At 41.8% G+C, this 12904-nt stretch overlaps 1 protein-coding gene across 14 annotated transcripts in view; it reads left to right on the top strand.

The window, feature by feature from the left end:
* Positions 1 to 12904, top strand: part of LOC120544362 (RNA-binding protein Musashi homolog 2) — a 249051-nt gene that overhangs the window by 129001 nt on the left and 107146 nt on the right. For all 14 annotated transcript variants that reach the window (XR_005636486.1, XR_005636485.1, XM_039778035.1 and 11 more), the window contains exon 7: positions 7457 to 7505. Coding sequence is in view for 12 of the 14 variants with exons in the window: in XM_039778035.1 (XP_039633969.1) it covers positions 7457 to 7505 (49 nt within the window). In the remaining 2 variants the exon portion in view is untranslated. The remainder of the gene's footprint in view (positions 1 to 7456; positions 7506 to 12904) is intronic.

The raw sequence follows: 12904 nt of genomic DNA, 5'->3' as shown, positions 1-12904 counted from the left end.
TTCACAGGGTTTAGACAAGAGTGATATAGATCTTCAGTTTAAACTTCAACTTAAGTTGACTGACCACAGGCACTTTTTTGCTTGAATCTATCAGCAGAATATTTTCTGTAACTGTAAAGGTTTAAAGATAAACACGGTGTCCGACCTATGTAACGTTTCTGCTGTGCTTATTTTATTTACCGTGTTGCTTTGCTTGCGTGTTGCGTCGATTATGGAAAAAACAGCCCAGTGTCATGGCAGTTCGTGATATGGTCACGTTATTGAATCTACTGAGTCGTGGACAGGACACGATAATACCGTTTTTTTCGTGTTGTGATTACGAATTTTAAAGCAATGTATTTCAATGGGAAGCATATTTCGTGATCACAGAACGATGACGGTAGCGAGTAGTGCTGATAAGGCGAAAGTCCGCGCGGGGAGGTTGGTCTGGGTGGTGGATGGGTCAAACAACACAAGACTTTCACCCCGGAGACCGTGTTGCAGTTCCTTTCCTCGTTATTCTCTTCCTAACCACAACCATCCCGCTGTTGTCGGCGTGTCGCACATGTGACGGTTCCTTTCCCCGTTCTTCTTTTCCTAACCACAACCGTCCCGTTGTTGTGGCGTTTCATTTCCCCGTTGTTGTGTGCCCCTGCACATTCCACATGTGTTCATTCATAGTTTTGATGCCTTCAGTGAGAATCTACAATGTAAATAGTCATGAAAATAAAAAGGAAACGCATTGAATGAGAAGGTGTGTCCAAACTTTTGGCCTGTACTGTATATATAAGGTTTGCGGTACATTCTTGGGTTTTCTCCGGCCAAATATTCGGCGGTCCAATCAGTGAACAGAGGGAGTGGCTGAGAACGATGACGTTGAGGTCGTGCGCAGCGCTAGAAAGATGCGAGCGAAGCCATTCGGTCCGTTGTGGCAACGCTGCCGAATATCCAGAAGTTAAAGCCCGAGCAAGAACAATATTTGCTGCGTTGTGCTGGTGGCCATGATGTTGTGGCCCTCCTCCCCGCGGGGTTCGGGAAAAGTTTGATTTACCAGCTCGCTCCGTTAGTGGTGAAGGAGTTCGCTAAGGATAACGCTAGCGATGCTAATGCTAAATATAAGCCGATAGTTATTGTCGGTCTCCCCTCTAGTTGCTCATGCGCATGACATACGTCACAACCAAACGTTAGCAATTGGTTATGGCAGATCCAGAGTGGCAATGGGCAGATCCAATAGTTTTAAACTTCAACAGAGTACCCACCTTCAAGGAAGTTAACACTTGTCAACGGAGAGTGGGCAGACTCTCTGTACTAATGAAATGTACCAGAGTCTGGTAGGACCAGGCTAGCCTGCCAGTACTAAAAAGTTTAAATTGCTACTGCAACCACCATTTCTACAGCCAGTGTCACTTTTTACTTTTACTCTTACCATTATGGGAGGACAGTGCTGTTCAGTTTTAATGTAATAATGTATTATGTTAGAGTCTTTTTATACCTCGTAGAAGAGAAAAGTAGATACAAAAATAAGAGCATTATTACATTTTTTTTAATGGATGTACAATCTTAGCTAATACCTTAAAATTATATTGCCATTTAAAGAATGTTATCAGTAATAAAGCGCACTAGTATTGAATCACCAGCTTCTTTGTGAATAAAAGCGAAATTGCTGGTAAGCAAACAATTCACTAATATACTCCTGCCAGCCCTTTTTTAAGGAGGAGGTTATTTGGTTCAGATGTGTTTGCTGCAGGTTTAGTTAAAGAGCCGCCTGGCCTTCTAGCCCCTCGACTGTCTTCTAGCGGCCTTCTCTTTTTTAAGTGGTCATGGACTGTTCCAGTGCATATACCACACTGAAATAGACTTTTGCTCTTTTCTTCATTGTCACAAAAGGCCAGGCACTTCGCTGGAGTTCCCATTCCCCTTTTACATAGTGATAAGACAGCCATTATCCTTTGAACCTTTCTTTTCACCGAGCCAGGAGAAAAGGAAGAGTGAAAGAGAAGGAGGAGGAGGAGGAGGACAGAGAAAGATTTCTTCCCTGAGGTGAGCCTGGCCTCACCTCTGTGTGGCGGGCTTTTTTGTGAGCAGTGAAGAGGTCCTTAACCTTCTATCAGATGGAGGCACACAGTTGTGTTCTGCTTGAATAACTACATTGAAAAGCCCTGAAGCACAGGAGATGGTTCTATAGACTCTGCAAGTGGCAGAGAGGGGGCTGTATTGTATGACCTGCTGAAGTGTGACTCTCACATGATGTGCACATTCTTTGTTAAAGTGCACATCAGTGCTTCACTGTGAATCTGTGTTCTCTGTTGTATGGGTCTCGCTTACAGTACAGGATGGTCCTCCTCTAATAATGTCACAACAACGCAGTTCACACATTTATATAATACACTTCCTTTAATAGGCCTCACTTCACTTTACAAAGTAAGTCTTTTTGCTCTCAGGCAGTAAATGGCTTTACAGTAGCAATACTATAAATATCCCAGTGCATATATTTGAATGTCATTTTGCATGAAGGGATCGTGGCGGTTGATGGCTGATGATACTGTGGACTGTTTTTTTTTGGTCAGATTTCCTGCTCTTACTTGTTTGCCTTGATAGCAACAACACATGGTATTAATTATAGTTGGCTACATAACAAAACAAATTTATTGCATACTAGTACATATGTCATAATTGTTGTTATGTTGTGTACATTATTTTTTGGTATTATTTTACACCAAATCAGAGAGTAGACTCCACAGAATTGTTACTATTCAATCTCCGTCATAACAGTTGCATTTCAAGAAGGGGCCATTACTTAGATTTTTTTAAGAAAATATAGTATATTATATAAATAATAATATAATAATATAAATATAGAATATTCTCCGCTGGCCATTTTGTATACACTTCTACTGATGCATGCCGTCACGACTCTTTTAGCTGTTCCAGTATTACTGATATTAGATGACAGAACTCAAATGCTATAAATTTCTGTCTCCTATGTAAATGATCACAGGCTGTCAGCCACGCTTGTCAAATTAAATGTTTACCATAGTTGGTAAACATGCCATTCCATCTTCTGCTCTGCATTGGAGCTTTCACGCTGTCAGATGTGGAGAAACATTAGAAAGTGGTTCTGGTTTTAGGAGAAGAATTCTAGCAAAAAAGGAATTGAACTAAAGTCTCCTCATATTTAATTCCTGGGCAATGGGATTACCTGGCTAGGTACAGTACAAATTATAACAATGGAATTACTGTACTGCTGAAAAAAAAAAAACAATCCAGAAGTTACTCTGTGTTCTTCAAACTCCGGTAATTAAATCACAACCCACTGCACTACAAATTCCAGTTATCTCACTTCCTGTCACTTTAATGCGATTTTCATTAGATCGCCTGGCATGAGACAAAAGGTTAGGTTACGTGACTTTATAAATCTCTGTTTATAAAAACTGTTGCTGCCGGTGCTATTGCTTGGCAGCTGTTTATTTGTACTCTACTTTTCTTTTTTCTGTTTTCCCATAATGCAGTCATCAGATAGCACATTTGTCAAGAGACACAGCAAACTTCATTATTTTTTGCTGTTTTTTGTGTGCGTGTGTGTGTGTGTGTTTGGGGGGGGGGGGTTATCCCTGATACAGAAACACACCTTGAGGTAAATATGTTATCTACACTGCACACCACAGCTTCAATGCCTAACCTACGGTGGCCGACAGGGGCAAATGCCCTGCAACTTCAGGAAACACATGCAAATAGACAAAACACAAGCAAATTAAGAAAACAACTACATTAATTTGACAACACATGCGCAGCATTCAGCAAACGCGCTGCAAATACACACAACACAACCAAATATAAAACGCGCGCATTTAAAAAACGATGCAAAAAGAAAAGCAAACCCGAAAAAGAAGCGATGCAAAAGAAAAACAACTTCATTAACTTGACAACACATGCGCGGCATTCAGCTAACGCGATGCAAATACACAACACAACCAAATACATAAACGATACGAATAAAAAACGATGCAAAAGAAAAGCACACAAACCCCGAAAACAAATGCAAAAAGAACGCTGCATCCAGATTTCACCGGGAGTTCTCCAGACCTCTAGGGGAACAGCTGATCAGCTGGATTTTCGACCCTTTTCTGCCTTTTTATTAGAGTCGGGTATGGCTGCATAGTAAAAGAGAACTCCTGTCTCATGTCCTTATTAATAACATAATATAATATTAGTAATATACAGTCTCTGCTCCCGTCTCAGCAGGGGACGCTGGTGCCGTCTTCGAGCTTCGACCTTTCAAAATAAAAGCTTCGGCGTTGGGCGCTCGTCTTCCTTTGGTGTTTTGGATGTTTTTGAACTAAACAGTACGGCAATCATGCTAATGAATACAATAACTTTTTCAGGGATGTATTACTTACAACACAATGGAGCAAGCAAAGCAGTTTTGTCTTTATTTGCATTCGGAGTTTAGGCTATTCAGTTTGATAAATCCACGGTAAATTGGCTGGTTTACTAAACAGGGGGGACTATTTTAAATAGTCTATTTTTGTATTTCAAGGGCGTATTGCTCCACAATATGAATACAGATTGGTCACTTATTTTGTTGTATAATCACAATATTACACTAGCAGTGGAACAGCTGATTTTTTTGGGGGGCTGGGGAAAGAGCATAGCCTACTTAGTCTATGAGAGAGAGAGAGAGAGAGAGAGAGAGAGAAAAAAAAAGGAACGTTCAATCTCAGAACGGTTGTACGCGGTGAGATCATAGACTGTAAATATTTAGTCTATGTTTGAGATATGTTTTCTCTCGGTTGGTGGGTGTGTCTCGTTCCGGGTCACAGCTGATAGGCCTACTCAATTAGCAGAGTCTGTAAACGTGTCCGTAAACTCGTGGTAATAAAACATTTAAAACTGTTACAGTGTTTAACGTTGACGTTTGTTTAAGCCACATATGAAGAGGGTTTAATTTCCAGGTCCGAAAGCGCATCACTGAAGTGTAGACCTCCTCAAGTGTAATATTGTGATTATACAACAAAATAAGTGACCAATCTGTATTCATATTGTGGAGCAATACGCTCTTGAAATACAAAAAATAGACTATTTAAAATAGTCCCTCCCTGTTTAGTAAACCAGCCAATTTACCGTGGGATTTATCAAACTGAATAGCCTAAATCCCGCCTGCAAATAAAGACAAAACTGCTTTGCTTGCTCCATTGTGTTGTAAGTAATACATCCCTGAAAAAGTTATTGTATTCATTAGCATGATTGCCGTACTGTTTAGTTCAAAAACATCCAAAACACCAAAGGAAGACGAGCCGATACCGAGCGAGCTTTTATTTTGAAAGGTGCGAAGCTCCGGCGCCGGCACCAGCCCTGCTGAGACGGGAGCAGAGACTGTATATTACTAATATTATATTATGTTATTAATAAGGACATGAGACAGGAGTTCTCTTTTTACTATGCAGCCATACCCGACTCTAATAAAAAGGCAGAAAAGGGGTCGAAAATCCAGCTGATCAGCTGTTCCCTCTAGAGGTCTGGAGAACTTCCGTTGTGAAATCTGGATGCAGCGTTTTTCTTTTGCATTTGTTTTCGGGGTTTGTGTGCTTTTCTTTTTGCATCGTTTTTTATTCGCATCGCGTTTATGTATTTGGTTGTGTTGTGTATTTGCATCGCGTTTGCTGAATGCTGCGCATGTGTTGTCAAGTTAATGAAGTTGTTTTTCTTTTTGCATCGCTTCTTTTTACGGGGTTTGCTTTTCTTTTTGCATCGTTTTTTAAATGCAGCGCGTTTTATATTTGGTTGTGTTGTGTGTATTTGCAGCGCGTTTGCTGAATGCTGCGCATGTGTTGTCAAATTAATGTAGTTGTTTTCTTAATTTGCTTGTGTTTTGTCTATTTGCATGTGTTTCCTGAAGTTGCAGGGCATTTGCCCCTGTCGGCCACCGTACTAACCCCAACCAATCGAGCTGCTTCGTAGGGCGGGACTTGCCTAGAAGTTAAGTGCGATCCATAATAACGCGTCCAGCTGCAAACATTTCTGCCGCAAACACTATGTAGGATTTTATAAGGCTCACCTCTATGCCTGCATCCACCTGTAGGCTCCAATTCCCCACCCACTTCAGGGGCTGAGTTATGTGTACTAGGATGGGGGATATGAAGATAATTAACACCGAAATTATATAAAGTCCATTGTGTGTATTTTTCCAGAATGGTCAGTCAGACTGCATTACATCAGTATTTACATCCGTTCACGAAAACATGCTATATTGTGATATATATCGTTATTGGAATATGAATTGACCTACATTGGGATAGAAGATTTTGGCCATATTGGCCAGCCCTAATGTTTACTCTGTGCCTACATAACAAAGCATACTGTACCTCGTATGTAGGTTACTTAAAATCCATGTGACTGTAGCTAACTATATTTGGCTATTTGGAAATATTTTGGGGAGGTGCAAATAAAGTGCCTGGGAGCCGCATGTGGCCTGTGAGCCGTGCAGTGAGTAACTGGGCCCTACAAGCTGTGCCAACGGCTTGTGTGCCAAATGTGTGGCAAGAGGGTGGCATAAACAGTGTGCCAGCGCTAGTCTGCCTGGCTGCCAGGCACTTCTCTTTATCCAATCAGACAGTTCGGCTTGAGTGAGACCCCTATTCTTGTCTCTTCCCATCTCCTCCTGAAGCTTTGTCATCCTCCAGTGAAAAACAAGACGCATGCTTGTGCGCACATTTTCCCCCCTGCACAGCATCAAGCCTCCTCGGTACACCGTTACACTTACCTAGAGACCATAACCAGAGAGTGAATGGTGCAGAGTGTTCCCTCTTTGTTTCTGTCTGCTGTTGCTATCTTCCTCTCTGTTTTTTTTTTTTTTGTTTTTATTTTTCTCCCAAGACAAAATCACAGGCTAAATGAGCATCCCTCACGCAGTTATTTGAGCATTTCTTCAGAGTTATAGAAAGCAGAGTATGTCTAGAGACCTTTTTTTCAGGGATGGGTGAAGAAGAAAAAAAGCTGTCCGTCTGTGTGTGGCTTTATTGGACATGATGAGGGATGATATTATAGGGGATGCTGCTGCCGCTGCGGCTGTGAGATGAGGAAAGGATCCCATTTGTCTCACGCTCGCTTAGTGTAATGTGTCTATCTGTCACTCTCCCCAAGACCGGACGTTGGTGTTCATCAAAAATGAACATATTGTCCACACGGTTCTCCATTTTTTGGATGTTTGTCATTCTGTTAATTTTCTCTCCTATTGCCACTTTTCACTCACATCTTTGCCACATCGAATCCAGCCAATGAGTAAAAACCACTGAGATTCCTGTAATTCCTATATCATCAAAATTACGAGCTACAGACTGAAAGGGAAATGGTAACCTGACAATAATCCTGTGACTGCAGTGATTATGTAGGAGAGGGGGTGCTTAGAAAGAAGTAAGTGTAAAGCAGCAACTTGCTGAAAAGATTAGGCTAATGTCAGTACGTTTCTTTTGTCTTCCAGGTTGACGATGCCATGCTAATGTTTGATAAGACTACTAACAGACATAGAGGTAAGTGCACAGCGTTTCTCTTATTTTTTTTTGCTCTGTCTTTCTGAAAGGTGAGAAAATACTCATTTTATGTCCTTTCCCCATGAGATAACACAGAACAGTTCCAATCTTACATGATATTAGGTGTACCATCTGCTCAACAATAGGAGCGTGTCAAAGTAATCAATAAGCTGGTACGGTGTTTAGAATGTTTGAGTGTGTGTGTGTGTGTGTGTGTGTGTGTGTGTGTCTGTGATGATGCTGCTGGTGTGAGTGTTTTAGAGAGGTGCTTAAAGGGTGTAAAGATTGTGAGACGGTGGGTGCTGTGCAGTCAGATAACAGCATCAGATAAGGCCCAGGAGAAGCACTGACTTTATCGCTATCTCTCATCGGCCCCTTATCTAAGACGAGGGGACGTTTCTCTCTCATGCAGAGGACTTTCCAAAGACAGGTTTCCTCCCTGCACCACAATGCAGTGGTGTATATTTAAGCCAGGCTTCACGCTCACAGGCCCGACTTAACCGCCGGTAAAGCACATATAGGGCTGTCACTTATCTGGAGCCCTGTGCGATGGCTGTTATTGGCTATGAATCCTCACATAGGTACGTTAAAGGAACTTTTAGGAGACAGGCTGTCCCCGGCTGCGTATGTGTGTATGTATCATTGTGTGCCCGAGTAGTCGACAGGCACTGACAGGTATTTCCACAAGAGAAAAGAGCAGACACTTCTCTGTTTGTCACACCAGTCAGCTCGTTTGTAGGCTGAGCTGGCATCGCACCATCTCAGTGAACTGGCGCCGTTTTGCCATATAGATGTCAACATTCGTTTGCAGTGAGCGACTCATCCTCCTAACCTGTATAAATGTTTAAGTGCAGTTGGCTCGGATCGAACGCTGTATTGTTTTTTTGTGCAAACTCTCTCACTTTCTTTTTTTCTACTGTATCTGTATCTGTGAGTGTACTCTGCAAGTGTGTGTGTACACTGTGCAGACGAACTCTTTGAGTCTGGTAAACAGTTTCTAAGTGTGGAACATGTGAACTGTGGTGGAAGTGATCTATGGCTTTGAGGGGATTTTGATCTGTAGTGACAGAACCCAGTGTGAGGTCTGCTTTGAGACGAGGCTTTTTTTTTTCTCTCTCTTATTTCTCTCTCTCCTGTCTGCTGCACTGCCAGCCCTCTGTGAAAGGGGATGGGCGCCACGCTCGGGGAGTGAGTTCGGCGTTTGCCTTTGGGCAGCAAAATGCCCTTCAAATGAAGACAATGATGGAGAAACAGCCTCCTTGGCAATTTTTCTGATGACAGTGGACGTATTTATATTGAGTGTGACACTGAGGCAGGAGGCAGGTGCAGTGCTTTGTGCTGTTGCTGTTTCTTCTAACTAGCATTTAGATATTTTGTTCCAGTTGGAATTAGAAACGGTGTATATTTGCTGCTTTCATCTTGAAAAAACACAACAGCTTTTCCTGATGAATTGCGTAGAATATTACAGAGCCATAAGAAAAGTTGAATAATAGATCAGAGCCATTGGTGCCATTGTGTAATATTAATGGCTCATCTGCCCCGTGACCACAAAGGAAAGGACATTGAATATATTATCAGTGAAACCAGTGCCTGGGCCCACTTTACCGCTGCCTACAGATCCAGTAATGGGCATCTGGCAGCCCGGCAGTCCAAATCAATTTCCCACCTGTGTTCATTTTTATCTTACAGATTGATTCATGAAAAAATAATTTTGGATTTCTCTGCTGCACTGCAACAGATAAAAATACCACATTCTTTATTTAACAATCCAAATGCTACACAATGCAATTCTTCTAAAAACATGGTGCCTGTTCCATAATTGCAAGTCCCGGAAATAATAGTTCACTTAATGCCTCTAATGCTTTTCAAAGCACTGCAGGAAAGAGCATATCTCCATTTTCCATTCCCCTTTTTTTTTTGCTCTTGTTAATCTGGATTGTTGTAGTACCTTCAACACAGTGCTTTACAAGAGTGGTGCCCAGCTTTATGCAGTTGCATTTTGACCAAAATTTGAAAACCCAAATCCTAAAGCACAACAGCAGCCGAAACATCTTTTTTTAAGGAAGTCCTTGAAGTCAGTAAGCATTTTTTATATTTACTTGAGCTTGTGTGAGGCAAAAATAATACTATTGTTTCTACAAGCAAATTAAATATGCTGTAGAGAAAAGCTTACATACTTATAGTATATTATGGAGGTCTGTACAAAAGTAAAATTATTCTTTTATAAAAGAAAGCACTGGTTATCTGAGGTCAAATTTACAGCAGTTATATGTGGTCTCTTGTTAGGCCTGCTGTGGCGCAGTGACGTCACATCACCTCATTTGAATGTTATCTCAGTGGCTTTTTATTTTTCCCATTAAGCTCTTTTTTTACATAGAGGGTATATTGTGTATTACTATAATGCATTTTATTTAGTTTGGAAGAGTTTATTGTGTATTAGATGCATGATGGACACTTGATTGTAAGTGTGTTTTCTTTGGGGCTGTGGTGAATTGGATAGAGGACAAACGTCACACTCCACTAGTAGCAGCATTGTCCTTCAGACGGTCCCTGTGAGGCTGGCGAAACGACAGCCAGAGGAGACATTCTCTACCCTTCTCGTTTCGCTCTGTACTTTTTTTTTTTTTTACGCTCTATCTTGCCCAGTCATTCAGTCTTATTCTTTCTTTCTTTTCATTTAGACAGTCTCACTCTTTCTGTCCCCCAGACCATCTCCCTATCCTGCCTGTCTTCGCCATCTCTCCATTTCTCCCGTCTTTCTCTCCTGCTAGAGGACACTCGCTGTAAGCAAAGCTCCTCACAAAGGCACACGCTGCACACCATCTCCTTGGCATTTAAAAGAGTAGAATACGGCCAATTGTGTTGGAAATTGAACTCTCTAAAGCCTCCCTTCCCACTGCAGCAGTTCATTGTGGGTGAGTTCAGTGTCTTTGGTGAGCAGCTTGGGCTGTCCAGAGGTTGATGCCAGAGGGCGCCTATTGTTCCATGTTCTGCTGCAGTGTCCCCACCACACCGCCTCCCTTCAACCTTCCCTTCCTCTCCTGACACTCAGTTTGTGACAGAAAAGAGGAAATAGGGAATGTGTATATTTGTATTGTGCAGTTATTCTTTTAGTTTTTAGATGGTTTATTCAGCAGTGCAGGAGGTACAAATTACAGTGTGTGTGTGTGTGTGTGTGTGTGCATGCTCCAAAACACAGGTCATGTCCTGGGACAAGGCCATGAGCACAGCAGCCACCGATTCCACATACCAGTCGTCATTCCCACTACCCTCATCATGACTTCACATGCCCTCCCCTGGATGATAGGACGAGCAACACTGGTTGGAAATAAAAGCTTTTGGAATAGCCCTGAGTCCATATCATTCTGTCATCTTTTGCCTACTATTGTCCTGCAGGCTGACATTTGATTTATAACCAAAAATGTGATATTACTGTCAAACCCAATTGGTAGAAGTAAAGTAGAGGGTTGCTGAGGTGAAACAAATGGCATCTCTTAGAGGAGGGGATGAAGACTGTGATGAAAGAGTGGCAGAGTGACAACAATCGTTATCCGCCAAAGCGTTGGGGTTTGATTTGTAAGTTAAAGGTATAGTAGATGATAGATGAATTCTTTATCTCGCTACTCACATGCCTTCTTTATTAATTGCTACTCTGCTACACCATAATTAGCCCTCCTTTTCCACCACATTACCACTCTCTTCATCAGCAGATCTCTGTAGCACAATTCCACACACATAATCCACACAGGACCTTTTCAAGAGGAAATATACCGTATCTATGTACTCCCTCTGATTTGATTATTCACAAGCAGCTTCTCGGCATCACACGTATTCCACACGAATCCAAAAAATTTAAGTATATGCAATGCAAATTAGTACATTGCAATCCCTAAGCTAAATTACACTCTTACGATTATAAGTAGCTGATTAATTGGGTCAAAACTGCATGCAACGGTGATTGTTTGATTCATGCTCTGCAAAAATCTGTACTGCTATTAATCGGTGTCATACCTGCAGTTTCCACCAAGTATTTAGTTTTCAACAAGTTTTTGGTTAATTACTGTGAGTTAAAATATTGGAGGTGACATTTATATCTGTTTTGGGTAACACACACGTTCTCTTTCACCTTTTCTTAATTACACTATTAAGAAAGATGATGAAATCCTAGTGTAACTTTCTTTCATATTGTTTTACAATAGTTTGTAACCAGAGAGCACCCATTAGTGTAGCTTTATAATGACTGTGTGACTGATCGTAAGCCAAATTCCTTCTTTATTTGAATGATGCAAGTAATAGTAATGCGCTACAGTGTTGGGGACCAAGATAAAGAAGCGGAGGCTGCATTGTTTTAGTCAGAGGGCTGCTTTGTACGAGAGAGCCAAATGAGTGAGGCCCATATTAGAAGCCATGTTCCTGGAGAAGAAGGATATTCTTGGTTTTTGTGCAAGGACGGAGCCAAGGTGTGTGAATTTGTGTATAGCCTTTTTTCTATGCTCTTAAAAGGCTGGTTTTCTTTTTGGCAGACGAACAGAAGACTGCATTGTGTGTGTCTGTAATCTCTTTACCTGGATTGGCAGCAAAGCTAGCAAGTGCAGCTCCCAGTGTGGAATTGGCACTGAGGAGTCAACGTCACACTGAGCGAGCTGCCTTCCAAACAACAAGAAACTGGTTGTGTCTCTGTGAGACCATGTGTGTGGATGACAGCGTGCAGTTCTTCTTTTCAGTTTGTGTGTCTTTGTTCATTCCATAGGTGCATTTTACAGCCCCGGTGTAAGCAATGGGAGTAATATGCCCAAGCCTATGAATATGCCACACAGTTCAACTTTCCAACAGTATATTACTTTGTGGTTTTGGCGTTTTGTGTTTGTCAAAATAATAAAAACTAAGCTTCATAGAGCAAAAGTCTCTGTCCCAGGATACACAAGCTCATACAGTAACAAAGGCTAGACCGGTATAAGGTGTCATTAGAGACCAACTATTTGACATAAATTTGCCTCTCCTGCCTTACTGGGTGAGGAAAAAGAAAATAATTGGCCTCATTATCGTTCATCGCTTTGGCATATTACATTCATTATTTTATACAAGGACTGCCAGTATGAGTCCTGTAACCTGGGAAGCAGAGCTGCGCCTCCACAGGTTAACTGTTGCTCCCTGAAAAGCCCCTGTGTTTGACGTCACCACAATGCCTCATCAGCCACCGGTGCTAGGGATTGAACATGGCCGACTGAGCAGAGGATGTCTGTCTGCAAAGTGATTGCTGGCTCATTGACTGAGTAGAAGAGGAGGGGGAAAAGGGACTGGAGAAAGGGAACAAGTACAGTTAGAAAAGAAATGGGAGGAAAAGGGAAAAGAAGAGAATGGAAAGGAGGGGGACTGAGCACAGGAAAAGCACGGAAAGT

This window comes from Perca fluviatilis, chromosome 16, assembly GCF_010015445.1.
Source record: "Perca fluviatilis chromosome 16, GENO_Pfluv_1.0, whole genome shotgun sequence".
NCBI classification, from domain to species: Eukaryota; Metazoa; Chordata; class Actinopteri; order Perciformes; family Percidae; genus Perca; species Perca fluviatilis.
The sequence above is the reverse complement of the archived record's forward strand: the minus strand, read 5'-3'. Positions and strand labels throughout refer to the sequence as shown.